This window comes from Anas platyrhynchos, chromosome 23 (genome assembly GCF_047663525.1).
Source record: "Anas platyrhynchos isolate ZD024472 breed Pekin duck chromosome 23, IASCAAS_PekinDuck_T2T, whole genome shotgun sequence".
Lineage (NCBI taxonomy): Eukaryota > Metazoa > Chordata > Aves > Anseriformes > Anatidae > Anas > Anas platyrhynchos.
Genome location: NC_092609.1, coordinates 1,262,849 through 1,278,706, shown reverse-complemented (window position 1 = coordinate 1,278,706; position 15,858 = coordinate 1,262,849). Strand labels below are relative to the sequence as shown.

General features: G+C 38.6%; 1 protein-coding gene and 1 long non-coding RNA gene across 12 annotated transcripts in view; one reads left to right on the top strand and one right to left on the bottom strand.

Annotated features, from left to right (window-relative positions):
• LOC110353909 (uncharacterized) overlaps positions 1-15,858 on the bottom strand; it is a 130,990-nt gene that overhangs the window by 6,734 nt on the left and 108,398 nt on the right. The window contains exon 3 of the long non-coding RNA XR_011804721.1: positions 14,071-14,223. This is a non-coding gene — a long non-coding RNA (uncharacterized lncRNA). The remainder of the gene's footprint in view (positions 1-14,070; positions 14,224-15,858) is intronic.
• The window catches only part of UNC5D (unc-5 netrin receptor D), a 196,233-nt gene that overhangs the window by 143,976 nt on the left and 36,399 nt on the right, over positions 1-15,858 (top strand). For all 11 annotated transcript variants that reach the window (XM_072027140.1, XM_072027141.1, XM_072027139.1 and 8 more), the window contains 3 exons: positions 13,312-13,492; positions 14,337-14,504; positions 15,449-15,613. In XM_072027140.1, coding sequence (XP_071883241.1) covers positions 13,312-13,492; positions 14,337-14,504; positions 15,449-15,613 — 514 coding nt within the window. The remainder of the gene's footprint in view (positions 1-13,311; positions 13,493-14,336; positions 14,505-15,448; positions 15,614-15,858) is intronic.

Here is a 15,858-nt window from a genome sequence, read left to right as displayed (position 1 = left end):
TGGGACTTGCACACATACTGTAAAATGTAATATGGCAGGATAATGGTATTGTAGTAAAACACTGGCAAAAAAGGCTGGTGAATTATAGTCTTCAATGAATCCTGTTTCTAGTTATATAGAACAGAGTGTGATTACTAAATGTGAACAGCATGCATTTTATAGAGTTTGTTATAGATCTTGAGTCTTGTGTCTGAAATATCAATATTTGCTTTACTTTTAAGGTACATTAGTTACAAATACAATAAGCGTGTTTCATTTTACATCAAATCTGTTTCACTTTGAAGACTGAGCTCGGTGTGTGCAATACGTCTGAATGATTATTTATCTAAAACTGAGCTCTTCTTAAAAACTGGTTTTACTTAAGCAACTACTGCAGCCAACTTTCTTACCATTTCCCATAATTTTAGGATTTTAAGAAATTTAGTGGTTAACTTAGACATGACAAAATTACGCGATTACATTTAAAACATTGAAATAAATTCCTTTTTCTTTGGAATTACGACGGAATTATGCAAATTCTTAATTCTTGATGCTAGTTATGACACGTAGGTTTCAACATTTCAGCCCTTCTGACTGTTCCTCAGCAGTTGGTTAGTAGCACATACGCCGAGGCTTTAGCATCCTGCAAATTACCCTTACTACATTTCCAGAGTCAAGCCACATCATGTGAATCCTTGAACAGATCATCATTTTTAGACTCAGTTGTCTAGGACTGTCTTTGGGGAGACAAGGCTCTGTTAACTACAGAACCATTTGCAAAGTGAGGAGCAATTACTCATGTAGCTGGGGAAAATAGACATTTCTCACAGGACCACACATCGTTACTGCTTTTATTCTTTGTCTGCTACTCCTCCAAGAATCCAAAGGAACTTAGAGTCTTTTATTAGACACTATCCAACACTACACGTGGTGAAGAAGTGCTGCAGATTAAAGCAGCAGTTACTATGCAAATAAAACCGAATGGCTGCTTCTGTGGCCAAAGCAGTTCTGAACCCACTTAGAACGTAAAATCTGTTGAAGACTCTTTACCTTCCCTTTAACGTCCTTTTATCAGTTCTCAACATACCCTACCAAATGAGACACAGCAACCTCTAAACGTTGATTCTGTGTCACTGAAACCATGCAGCAGCTTACTCATAATTGCTCAGTTTAATTATTCTAGTAATGTCTGCACCAATTTTATTTGCTCTGCATTTTAAAATTCTCTGTTGCATGCAAACACACACAGACAAAATGTGCCCTGTTCAGTTGAGGCTTTTAGCTGCTTCATCCTTATCATTTTTCGTACTTTCACATCCAGTAGAGATGGAGAAATGTCCAGTTATTGTGGATAATACATGACATGCTGCTCTGGATTGATTGTGTTCAGGACATCACCATCTTACACAATAATATGTAGGCCCTCTTTATTCTATAAAACATCTGCTCAATTAAAGCCTTTTGTTTAAGCCTTTGACAGTGTTTCACACAAGCCTGAACACCGCAAAAACAGAATCAAGATTTTGTTTATTTTATATGCTGTTTCATCTTTGGTCAAGTCTAGTGTTCGTTCCCTGCCCTTCATCATCCCACCTCTTTGAGAGAAAGGCTTCCGTGTTATCCTTCTGGTGGTTTTTGTGTTGCGGATTTTTTTTTCCCTGAAGCACTTCATCTTCAATGCCCACAACATATTTTTTTATTATCATTATTCTTTAACCTAGATCATGGATTTAGGTATTACAACAGCCGTTGTAATACACAGAGTACAGAGCCTGGAGTCATACTCTGTAGAGGTTCAAACAAAGAACAGTTTTCAAAGCAAAAAAGGCTCCTGATTATCAGTGCTGTAAGAACCACTTTAATGCTATTGCTCAATATGCTAAAATAAAAAGCCTTAGATTTCAGTTATTCTGTATAAGTGGGGAATAAAAAAAATGGTTTTGCCTAGAACTGGTAGCCTTTTAAATATATTACAGAGATGCATGTCTTTTTTGTTAGCTGTATAAATTTCGAGGCAACACAGCCAGTTATGTACATCGGGATGTCTGCTTGTGCAGCCTGAGTTTATGGTGAGTGTGCATTTTTTCTTTATGCTTTGTTATGATCCCATTTTTAAAGATGTTGCTGCTAAACTATTTAACATTGTAATTGGTGTGATTTTGGATGCTCCTTCTTGAACATTGCAAGCTCTTGAAATGTTACGGGGAGCTCACACTGTCAATTCAGTACTTTTTTTTCTAATGTTTGTCCTGTCCTTGCCTCTAATGTTTGTCCTTGTTTCCACTCCAGACAGCTGACTAGCAAATAAACACCCCACTTAAAGCATACCTGAATGAGCAAACAAGGTCAGCCAGGTGCGTTGCGTGAGTCACACAGAGCGGGCTTCCCAGCCCCTGCATATAAAAAAAGGGTTTTAAGACTTAGACTGTCTTGTATTGTTATAAACATTAGTGTTAACAAAGTGACTTGGGCAGATAAACTAATGCTTTTTGAGTATTTGAGTCACAAGAGGAATTTCTAACTGGCTTCTTGCAGGGAGAACCTGAGCATTTTTCGTGCGTTCAGTGTTGTTGCTCATCATAGAAGACTTGCCAGTCTCCAAAGGCTCTCATAACTGTCCAAAATGAGTGTATGTACTGGATTTCATGCGAGCAAGTGAATTGTGTGCTGTGTTTTCCTCCAGGAGAAAACATTGTGTTTTTTTTTTCACATCCGAGGTTTGTCTTGTTCTAAGTATGTCAGCCTACCCAGGAGCTGCAGGCAGGGGTCATGAAATGGAAATGCTGAAGCAAAAGACTTCTGAACGGGATTGCTAAAATGTAGGGGAAAATAGAGAGAGAACTTCTTGGTTCCTCTAAATAGATGATTCCTTTTTATAAAGACACTGCTCTGGGCTTGTCTGTTTACCTACGCTGGTTTGCAGTGGTTGTGTTTTTCTGGTACTATTTCCAGAACGTCCTCAGTTTGAACGCTTGAACATGAAAAGATAAGTTACAAGCCTTTATCATTATGTTACAATTATAAATGATAAAATTGGGTGAAAGAGACCTATACAAGGAGTAGGAAACCTTGGTGTGTGTTTTGACAGAACAGCACAGTCGGAGGCGTTATCTGTCCCGGTCACTGTTCAGCCAGCAGGAGGAATGATGCCGCGGTTATTTGCTAGGCAGTGCCTGTGCCTAGCGGTCTGGTTTGTTTTCTGTCCCTGATGCCCACAGGTTACATCCTCAGCATGTTTGGCAATCTTCTCCTGATACTTACGCCTTTATAGTATGACAAACCTGATGTATTTCTGAGTCCGTGAGGAGCATATAGCGCTTCTACACAACACTTTCATGTGCAGCTGCTTTTATTCCCCTTCCAGTGGGATTCAAACTTCTGAACTTGAATGCTGAAAGCAAAGGTCTGTGAGCAGAAGGATCAAATCTGTGTGGTAGAAGGCTATATTACCCCCTGACTGGCAGTTTATTTGCCTCACGTAGACAGAAATTATGTAAGACCTCTTCAAAGCCCCAAAGAAAACTTGTTTTAGAATTGCTAGGTTCCTTTTTCCTTTCTTTTTTTCCTTTCCTTTCCTGCCAAATTCATTCAAAATGTCAGGAATACACGGTACAATTTAAGTTGAGGCAAAATAAATAAATGAAGGAGGGAAGAGCCTGCTAGGACTCGGTTCTAGGCTGAGTGCGGGTTCTGGGCGAGCACTGCTGCTCCCCAGGACAAAATTCAGTTTGGGTACAGCTTGTGTGAAATAAACCAGACTGCATTAGCCATTTTCGATCCTCTTATGTTAGGGCCCATTTTGGTAAATTGCACTCTCAAAATCATAACAGGAGCAGCTGGTTTACTGTCAATTGTGACTAGTGCTCTAATCGAGAAGGGGGAGGCGAGAAGGGAAAAGGCGAGATGTCTGTGGAGTCAAGTGTTTCCATTTCTACTACGTTTCACTGCAGATTCAAATATCATCTGCTAGAAAGTGAGTATCTTGTGCTGAACTGTTGTTACCCATGTGTTCACAGTGTTTTTATCTTAGTCTGTTAACTGCCTTTGATGCTGTTCTTGCTCTTCCTTTCTATTTCTGTGACTTCTGTACAACTGGGTTTTAGCTTTACATCTAAGGAAGCTTCTCCATGTCTCCCTCTCAAAATAAGGAATCCCCAAATCCGTTGATCACTTTTAAGCTGTCTTCTTCCACAAGCAAGGGCGATGTGTACAAGCCCTTATGTTCAGGATTTGTTGCAATTTTTTTAGGACTTTCCTGTTCCTGTCAAATCGTGGTCTAATTGAGTACTTCCAAACAATTCTGTTTCCTGAATCTTCTCACTAGCACGCACACCAAACCACACAGAATGTAGTCATAATGCAATCGTATTTTTTCCTTTCTCTCTGTATAGTCACGTGTATATATGTGTGTGTGTAGTTACAATGCAATTGGACTAACCTTGATGTATGTCCCAGTGAGACCAAAGGAAAGCAGAACGACCTAATGATTATTTGATGTTCTGTGCTACTGTAGTCATTAGTCCTTTTAGTCCATGTTTGAGGTAGCAAGGGTTCTCTCTTCGGATTCTTTGATGCAATATACTTGTGCTGATTGTTTTATAATCTGGAATAAATGTCATTGAAGTACCGTGAAGCTGAAATGCTGAAACATCACAGATTTAGGGAATGTTTTGCCTCTCTGAACATAAATCTGTACATTTTTAAATTGCAAACAGTGTTCCAAGGGAAAGCAGTAAGTTATTCCTGTTGCAAATCTGCTCAACTGCATTTAGTGACACAGTGTAAGTGTTGCATATTTGTGAACTAAAAACTGTATTTCTTCAAATGTAGAGACAGATTTTGAGTTTAAATACCTTTTTTTTTCTGTGTGTAGGGAAGGATGATTCACTCGTGGATAAAATGGATGTTTCTGTTAGTAATATCTCAGTTTCGTTCTTGAAATTATCATATCTGAATACTTACAAAGAAGAACAACATTACGCATTCGTGATTCACTGTAACTCTTGAGAACAGTAAAATTATAGCCTTGTTTGCTGTAACGTACAGGAGTACAGAAGTTGCTGTGGTAATCAAGATAAGGAGACCACACAGCCAATCAAAGGGATGTAATTTATTGTGTGTAGCCTTGGAACATTTATTCTGGTGCTACAGGATGCTAGAGCAAACACTCTTCTTTCTGAACCGTGGCTGCAGGCTGGACGGTCACTGGAATAAATTTACTTGTTAACGAGCTCAAGGTATCGGTAGAGAAATTATCAAAAATACTGCTTTTTTTTTATTAAAAAAAAAAAAAAAAAAAAAAAAAAAACATCCAAGTAAAACAAATGGAAATGAAGTAATCTGTGGTTATCTCAAATGAGACTATGGGAGAGGTAACAATTCAGTAATTGCCTAATAGTAAATGTGCAGAGCTGAAGTTAACCTCCTTCAGGATAAATGGTGAAGTGAGAAGCTGTCTGGTGTAAGTAGTTAGATTCAGACATGAAGAACTGAAGTTCTAAGAGTTCCTCTGAGTGTAATGCTCAGTGAGTATTGCCTGTCTGCAAGATGGGAATATGAATATCCACCAAAAGCATGTGAGTGCTGTCAGCATTTACACTGAGGGTGAAGCAACTCCAGTCACATCTCTGAACGCAGTTAGAGATGGTCACTGTTCCATCTGCATTGCTCAGGTTTTACTGTTAAGTTGAATTCATTGATAACAGATGTAAACATGTTTTTGTCTCCAAATCTGTTCAGTTTTTAATCCATGACAATGCGATCTGGGTAAGGGGCATGATTCTTCACTACCTTACTTTGCATTTTTGTAAATGTGGGAAGAGTCGAGAAGGGAGCGCTAACTAAGCAGAGCGTCTTGTGCTCTGCAAAACCCTGACGAAGGCACAAACAGCAGAGAAGAGAAATGGTGAGCAAAAAGTAGATTGTAATATTTCCCACTTAGGAATGCTGCCATTTGATAATATTTCTGCATAGTTGTAATTTTGTCACACCTTCTTGGTTTTGCTATGCTTAAATTTTACACATTTAACAATACAACAAAAGAAACTAAGTAGCTGGAGAGAATAATTTTGTGAAGGGTTAGTACTAAAATAATTATTTCCATGTAAGTGACATTGTGAATGCATTTTTCTGTGTTGATTCTGAAAGCTCTTTCCTGAATCATCTAAAAATGATGATCTATAAAACCAAACTGTCGGTTCTGGTTAAGTTTGACTCATTTTCCATTTTTATTTATTTATTCATTCATTTCATTTTAAGATTAATAGGCTTAGTAGTTCCTAATATTGATTTGATACTGTAATTTTGGTCTCATCAGTGATATTTTTCAGTTAAATTTAGACCCATTTTGCTCAGAGCTGCAACTAATCTCAGGTATGGTTCTGGAAAGCAAATAGCAGAGACTGTAGCTCTAGTCAGGCTCGTATTCACACTTCTTAGTAGTTTGCTATCTGAGCAATGCTGCTGGCATTTGGTTTGCAAAGACAGACCTTTATTCTAAGTTTTCTTGAGAAAAACAATCTGAAGCACGGGTAGGGATACTACTGTGTTGTGTTTTTTTTAACGACATGCAGCAATATTCGATCAAAACCAGATAAAAGTGCAAGAGAAGAGATTTCTTTATTTGTACCCTTTGTTTTCAATTACTATAAGCTTTCTGTGATGATTTTCTTATCTCCAAGAACTTGGTATAAATGTGATGCTGCCTATTGGGATGCTGTGTTAGCAAAACACTGTAAACAACATTTCCAATAATCTTATCTAAAAATGTTTTTTCAGTGTCAACTGCACATGTTATTACTTTCCAAATGTCTCTGCACTGAGAAACAAAACGTTGCTGGTGGCACCAGAGTGTTAGCTCCTCGATTCTTTCTGCCCGTCCTGTTTCACTATATTGAGAAACACACACTTTCTGTAGCGTACTTTTAAAACAAGATCTGTGAATTACTATATATCCTTAGATTCCGTGTCATCTAGAAAAGGAACAATTTGGGGTTTATTAATGCCGATTCATTCATAATTTTTGCACGGTGGTTAAAACAAAAATGGCATTCCAATTCATGTTAGGGTTTATTCCTCCAACAATAAGAAATAAATGTACTGGGGGACCTGGTTATATTTTTACCCATCAGACAACGTACCATTAGCAATGGTACATTTAGCAGATGTATCTTTCTAACACTGTTTTAAAATAGCATGTCTGAGTCAACCTATTGCTCACCTTCCTCTTTAGAATTACAAATAGAGACGTACATGAAAGCTGTTATCTTCCCCCTTATACCTATTCAAGAGCATATATGAAATTCTTTTTCTACTCACACCTCCCCCTACCACATTAGCCTTCTTGCCCTTCTTCCTTATTCAGCAATATCAATTTTTGGTAGGGATTTTAAAGCACACAAAGAAAAATACTTTCTTCATTGTAAACCAGACCTTGCTCAGAGTATGAGTTACAGAAGAGAAGACAGCAGCGGTATAGAAACTACCTGACAGAATATCATTTCTCTTGGCTTCCCCTGCTATTTGAGGCTTACGCTAGATACGTGCTGCATCAAATGAACCACTAAGAAAAAAAAAAGTGCATTAGCAGCATGCAGCAGTTGAATTTTCAGGTATTTCTTGCAACAACCGAGTGCATCTCTTCGAAGAGAAGGGTCCTGTGCTGTGCTGCTTCCACGGTACGGCCAACCAGAGTGCAAACTGATTTATGAGTTAATCAATGCGTCAGATTTTTGCAATGAGATTATAGATTCAATCTAACGAAGGAAAAATATGCTTACCAGAACAGTATGACTGTGATTAAACGATTCAGTAGCAATATTTCCTCAGTGGATTAATTTTAAGAAATGCAGCAGGTACAGTTGACCTGCTTCCTTTGTGTTGCTAGCAATAGGCTCCTTGCAAGGAAGATTAATGCTTTTTGATCATGTTGATAAAATAGCTGTGTGATCACAAAGGTAGATGTGAATGGTTTGGGTCCAGCAAACTGGCTTTTGTTTATTATTAATCTCCCACGATGACTTATGCTGATGGGAGGCTTCTCGTGTGTATTTGTTCTGAGTGTTAGGGTGGAAAGCAAAATAAAACTGTAACAAAGATATGCTGCCATCTTAATTCGTCACTGTAATTGGAGCACCTGCCCCACCTATACATCCATCCTAACTGTAACAGCAGGGAAGGTTTCTCAAGCTAGACATTGGCACTTCTAGAAATACAAATTTCGTGCCAGATCTGGCTCAGTCTTGAAGGGAATGTATCTTGCTTCCTTCCATAAAACACTAGGTCACTGCAAAGCCATTTTTAATAAGGCTTTTAATCTTTTAAATAATAAATCTTTAATCTTTTAAAGATTTGGGAATATGAGACTTAAATCTATGATAAGGTAGAAAGAATTTTTTCTAGCTTGAGGCCTGAACTGATTACTGTGGGGGGAATATTCACAAAAGCTAATGTTAGCCTAGTGATAAAATCTCCCTAGGCTTGCTGTAGAGTCGGTGGAGAAAGTGGCAGAAGCCTGCTGTACCTGCACGAGGGGGAGAACCTACTGCAAGTGTTCTTTATTAAAGGAAATTTATTTGAAGAAAAGCAATTATCCTTCCTGCACAGTTTTATTCTCCAATTAAAGAAAAGCTTTCAGATAGGCATTAGATATTTTGATTTTAGATGTTCTCAGCTCTGCCTTTTTTTCCTTCTTTTTTAATGAAAAGGTGGATTTTCAAGGGGAAGACAGAGTATTGCCTAGTTCTTTTGTATATATTGACAGTGTTCCTTTTGTTCTTAGGGAGCTAACAACTCTCTTGGAGATGCCTTCTGTATTATTTATATTGAATTGCTTAAATACCTTAATAGGACACAGCAAAAACGGTATTGGAATCAACTTCGAGTTTATGTTCGCTGCTCAGCAGTTGTCCTTACAGCAGAGAATGAACAAAGATCTGGAGAAGTGTCTCTGAGTCCTGTTTTAATGACTTTTGGCCACTTTGGATAGCTTTGTTCTGTTAGCTCAAAATTTCATGCCCAAACTTTATTCCTCCCTAGTGAAGTTTGTGGGGGAGGATTGTTTATTTCAAAGCCAGATGATAGATCTGTCAAACATTCCTGACAAAGGACAGACATAAAAAGGCACCTCGATTCCTGATTATTTTGTTACATTTTCTTTAAATAGTCTGTGCACAGAGATGTGTTTCTCTTGTATCGTTTTCTGCCCCTCTAACCCACTTTCTGGTGCTCTTTATATCCAACTTTAACATAAATAGAAATATTTAACAGCTTCATACTCAGAGTGGTTTAGGATAATATATATTATTAGGTTATATCAGCTTTTGTCTGGTTCATGGAAAGACAGTTTCTGCTTCAGTGCAGGGGAAACATAAGATAGTAGAGACAAAAATTGTGTTTAGTGTAATTACCTGCAATCTCATGAGCAGCAATGTACCTGTTTACTTATTGCATTCTGTACCAGACTTTCTAAATGCTAGTCTGCTGTGCTTACATTTAAAATATCAAGCAGATCCAGGACTGATAAAACATTTTTATCTGAAAGATGCAAAAACTGTTTTTCAGGAATGTGCTGAACAGTGGTATTGGCTTAAAGGAAGGCTAAGGATGTATAAAGAAAGGTTAAGGATCTATTTACTGTTTTCTCCATCTGAGAGAGGGTATTTAAAATCTGTAAACTTGACTACTATATAAGAAACATTTGTGCTGCCATAAGTCAGGTGTTGACCTTTCCCATCTTAAAATCATGAAGTGTTTATCTTGCATACAGAAAGCAATTGATTCTTTCTTCAAGAGGAGCTGACATTCTAACTATATTATCTCTGATATATGTGTACTCAGGTTATTGACCACATGAGAAAGTCAGATGTGTTTAAAGGGCAGGACAGTATAATCTAAAAGCAGGAATACCAGGGCCTTTTGTCTTCTGACCTATAAAATTATCATGTGTGCCCAAAAGATGGCTGAGTGGTATTGCTCCTGTTGGGTGTTAAACTCGTAATATTCTCAAACAAGATACCCTAAAAAGAATAGCAAATATAGCCACGGGCAGCCAGCTAGCTCTTGGGATGTTTAAGTTACAGCAACTGGGGAAGAAACCTTAAGGGTTCTTAAGGAAGACTCCCATCACCTACACAACTCAAAGGGCAGTCGTGGTGCAGCTGACGGGGGTTTTGATGTTGTAGACAGTAGACGGAAATATGGATGAGATGGATAAACTTAATTTTTCAAGAAATAAAGAAATAATTAAAGAGTTTGCTAACTCTCATCTTAATCTACCTAGGATATGGTGTATTTAGCTGATTTCATTTTGATAATGCTGTAAGCTTGCCTTTGATAATTGCTTTCTGTAATTGGAACAAATTTATGATTACGCTAATTCATCTGCTGCCACCCAATACGTAGTAGCTGAGTTAATCCATATCTGTCCCTGCATTTCTTTTGTAGATCATTACGTGATTAGCCTTTGTTAGAAATTGATGGCAGTATTTGAATTCTGAGCAGATTTTATTTCAGAAAAAAAGGTCTCTTTTTATAAACTTACTGCAGTTATAGACAGCCATTTTAGGTCTAGTTCAAGATAAAACATTTAAGATCTTCAGACAGACTAATTCTTAAATAGAAATGTATTTCAGTGTGTTACAAGCAACTTTATGACCTCCAGTGATGATAAAGCAAGTGAAGTTAAATGCTAATGAGTTTTGAGTCTATTCTTCAGAGATGACAAGTTGGCAGCTCAGACCACATGCCTCATTTTATTCTTTGTTGCCTTTATTTTGCTTGGTTGTTTTGTGTTGGTTGTGTATGTGTGTGCTGAAATTCTCCAAAGGTTGCACCACGGCAAATAGCAATGACCTTCTGTCATCATGCTGGCTTCAAATTTATCATTTTTTCCTTTAAATTCATCTTAGTTTTCTGTCTTTGAAAACCTTCATCTGGTGAGGTTGAAGCAGTCATCTTCTAGTGAGGAGGAGGCTGGAATTAAAGCGTATTCAGTGTCATCGAGCCTCCAGATAAGAAGCAAAAAGCAATGCATGCCCTCATTTACAAATCATCTTTTGATTGCTTTCACATTTATGTTCCGTCTGTTTAATGTTCTCCCTTCATAGCGAACATCATTCTTTTAAATGCTTTGCATTAATGTAAACATTTTTCATTCACCATGCCTCGCAGTCCTACACGCAGTGAAGAACAGAGCAAGATGGAACAGTTATCTAGAGGAAAAACAGCTCGAGGTGCCAAAGTGGGAGTGTAACAGTAATCGGGACCTGGAGCCTTCCTGCCCCACAAAAGGCCCTGATCTAATGAGAGTCAAAATGCAAAACTGCGTGCGTGTATCCCCTCTGACAGTTAGTACCTCCAAAAGGGAAGCTCTGCAGCAGTAGGTGGATGACTTGGTCGTACCCATCGTACTCAGACCAAAGAGAAATGCAATACAACTGCGTGAATACATTCAAACAGATATTATTAAGGAAAGAGTTTGGCATTAGGGGATTTGGTAAGGTCATTTGTCTGCTGCTCCGGAGCGGCAGCTGGCCATCTGCTGCCAGTGCAGTGCCTGTCACAGCACCGAGCCTGGGGAAGGAACGGAGCCAAGCACCAATGCTAGCTGTGACATCTCCTGGAGTGCTTCTAGGAATGGAAAACTTTTGTGAGGGAGATTGTTTAATACCATTTGAGACAAAAACATAGCAAAAGAGAAAACAACAGCAATGAAACCCAGTGCTGTATCAAAGCTTTAATGCAGAAATAAAGACAGATGTCTTAAATGCTTAATGGAACCTTTGATGATGATCTTTGGTTTTGTTATTTTTGGTTAATCACAGGTTGAGAAAAGAGTATATTGAGCTAAAGGCTACTTTCTGTATAAAATGAAATGCATTTCGTATTCATCTAGAGCCCCTTGTAACAGATGCGTAAAATAATCACTGTATTTACTCCTGGAGTCACCAGGTAAGGTAGCAATGCCACAAACCCCAATTCTTTTTCAAGATAGGTTCCCAGCTGACTGCCGTGCTGCAGAGATGTGAGAAGCAACAGATATGTCAGTCCCACACCTTCTGTCCCCAGCTAACCAAAATGACTGATGCTACTGGAAGGGGAACCTGCTGTCTGGCATGAATTCTAATTGGCTTTGATGGTCAGCTTTTGCAGATTTGTTTATAAACTGGAAAATCTACAAATTGCAGACCATCTGCGCAGAACAGTGTGCTAATGAATGCCTGTAGCTAGCAAATCCATAAGCTCATTACCACAAAGTTACAGGTCCTTCCACAGGTTCCCAAATGAGGTTATTCATCAGAACTGAGATGAGAAGGGTATTTGACTTCAGAGTACAGCCATACCTCCTTCAGGTCTAGAAAAGCTATTAAAATGAGTCACATTTGTTCAGACTTCTAATAGATTCTGCTTCTATTTTTAATTTTTCAGTTCTGTAGCAGCAGCTTACCATGCTTTAAATATTTTGTTTAAATGTTTCAAGTGGTGAAATGCCTTGCAGATAATTCCTGGGTCTACTCAGAAATATGCTGGTTGATATGAGATGTGTTGAAATATATTATAGATAGCATTTCACAGTATTTATGTACCTTGACAACAAATACTAATGGCCTTCTAGTTTAATAATGTTTATTTAAAATGAGAATCTGTTATGATGACAGGTCGTCCACTGTGTGCAGTGTTGAGCAAGTGATTTCATCCTTCTGTTTCTCTCAGAAATATTAAATTAATAGTACCCTGTATTAACCCTGTATATCACGAAGCTTAACTGATCATTGTCCAATGGTTTGAACATGTGAAGGGCTGTACATAAAGAGTAATATATTTAAACACTTCCTACTCTCTCTTGTCAGATTTTTTATCTTAGAATAAAAAATCATTCTAAGTTCCTAGTCCATACCTCCCTCCCCTGAATTTAAATAAAATAAAATAAAATTGTTAATTCCTTAGTTGACATTCACTTGGATTGCTAGTCTCCATTTTCTTCCCTTCCCTTCCTTTTTCCCAGTAGTACAAACGTAACGTTTTCTTTATAATCCACATTCTTGCAACTCGGAACCAGCTTGTTGCCATTTATAGTTCTTTTAATATTTCCTATTTTAGCATTTCATTTGGTGCCTCTTTGCTAATGAGGCTCCAGGCTCTTCAGAATAGGATTAGTTTCTTTTTTGAGTTTGTGAATATCTGCCTTGTTGGGAATCCCATCCTAGCTTGATTTTTATCTTAATGTTTATTATAAAGATCGGAGTGGCATCACTGAAAAACAATTTTGCAGACTTCCTGTTTCCATCTTTCCTTTTCCTATGTCACGTTCTTGTCTTCTCCACCCCTCTCCAGGTGGAATGGCTGAAGAATGAAGAGCCCATCGATTCCAACCTGGACGAGAACATTGACACCAGAGCAGACCACAACCTGATCATTCGACAGGCACGTCTGTCTGACTCTGGGAACTATACCTGCATGGCTGCCAACATTGTTGCCAAGAGAAGGAGCATGTCTGCGACAGTTGTGGTTTATGGTTGGTGAAAATGTGATAATTATGGAAAAGCTTAGATGTGCGTGCTTTTTCTGCCTGAAGTTCTGTTTGTAACTTACAACAGGTTCTAAATCAAATGGCTAACCTCATTCCTGTTATGATGAATTTTAGCTCTGTTGCTCAAGGCTGAGATCATGCCTGTTGTTACAGGGGTTAGAGTTACGAGCTTCTTGTTTGTGATGAAAGCTTCTAGAAGCTATGTCAGTGCTAACAATCCTTGCTCCAGATATTAATAAGATCGAATTATAAGATAAACCATACAAATAAGTTATGCCTGTATCAGGAAACCCTTAAACACATGCCTAGGGAGGTACGTACAGGGCTTCCTTAACTGGGGTTCTGCAGTGTACAAGCATTGCCTGGTGAATCACAGCAAAGCAAAAAAGAGCAGAACCATTCCTTTATTACCACCCCCCTGTTGTTCTCCCTGTTTATTACTTCATGGGAAGTTTTATTGGTAGAGACAGAGAATTCCTAAATAATCCTTTTAAAAATAATAAAAGTCTTGTTCGTGATTTAAACAAAGCATGCTTTAAGAGAATTAATGTACTTGCTTTTACCTTCTCCTCTGAGTCTTCCCATGAGTTACTGTGCCTCTTAGGATATTACTCCTCCAAAACAAGCGTTTGTGTTCTCTGACACCATGGCCTTCATGTAGTTGTGTCCTGATGCTTTGTAGGTGGAAGTGGCTCCTAGTTCAGCTTGGAATTTACCTGTAGAACATCAATCAAAAGCAAAATTTTGGTGTTAAGTGATGTGAACAGATCTGTTGCTTACTGTGTCTTAGAGCACCTCCTGCAACCACTAACACGTTTGTGCTTTGCAGTTAACGGAGGCTGGTCATCGTGGACCGAGTGGTCAAACTGTAACGCGCGGTGTGGTCGGGGCTGGCAGAAGCGATCACGGACCTGTACTAACCCTGCTCCACTCAATGGAGGTGCTTTTTGTGAAGGAATGTCAGTGCAGAAAATTACCTGCACTTCTCTTTGCCCCGGTGAGATATGCACAGTCCACTAAGGAGTAACTTTGACCGTCACACTTAGGGGAGCCCTTTTTCTGTCTGAAATGCCTGGTAGACAATTGTGCTTTGAAAAGCCCACTGAGGGCAAAAAAGGAAATTGGAAATACTTGCATCCTCACAAGTGAACAAAACCTCCCTTACCTGATTTTGGAATTTGGGTTTCACTTATACAGCTAAAGAAAGTTGGTAGGATTGTGTACATGGAAGTTTTAAGACTCGATATTTCCATGGATCATAGCATAGCCTGTTTGGATTTTAGCAAACCTCTCCTCTAGCTTTTATGAATTTTTAGGTACAACATGTCCTGAATTGGTATTTAAAGAATTTAATACTATTTGTATTTGTCTATGAGTTATTCTGACTTTTCTTCGACCTGATTTATACATGAGACTGTGGAATCTCTTCTCATCTGGGACAGGGTCAGAGGCAGCTGTATATCAGTCAGCAAAGCAACATATTGATCCATCGTCCTGCTCAGGGCGTTAGCCAGAGGTCTGCAAGGCCAGCTAGGGTGTTTTTTGTAAACGTCAGCCTCATTTTCTGGTACGCTAATGTGTGGCCTCTCTACATCAACCTGTTTTAAGGTAGAATTTGCATTGAAACTTCAGAAGCTAATAGCTATGTGGCAAAGGAAATGTTTCCTCCTGCAGTTTTTAATGGCCTATATTTGCAGGACATTGTACACTGGTGCTATTTTAAAAGCTTTCACATCGTACGTGTGAGGTGGTACATTCTAATGAAGAATTTTAACTTCACATCTGACACGGTATCCGACTCTTGAGAAATAAATATAGTGGTGTGCTTTACTTGGTGCGACTTGAGGAGAGATACAAAACAAATTTTCTTTGTAGGAACTCTGAATTCCACCAGTCTGATAAGCAATGACAATGTTTGCTTTTTTTCCCCTTCCCATACAGTGGATGGAAACTGGGAGGTGTGGAGTGAGTGGTCCGTGTGCAGCCCAGAGTGCGAGCATTTGAGAGTTCGGGAATGTATCGCACCGCCTCCTCGAAACGGGGGAAAATACTGCGAGGGCTTGAGTCAAGAGTCCGAGAATTGCACCGAAGGGCTTTGCATTCAAGGTGGGTATCTGTTTGCACTGAAGTAGGTTTAGGACTTACGGCTTAAAATCAATATAATTTCTCTTTCTAAATGTAATGCCCATGAAAGTTCTTACATTGACTACATTTCGTAAAGTATTACTGTTCTTTTTGTAAGGTGAGAGGGGAATTAGGGAAACTGAACTAACAACAATAAGATTAATTTGAAGAGAAATATAACTGAAGGTTTTTCTTTGCACCAACATTTTTTTTACCTAATATCGGAA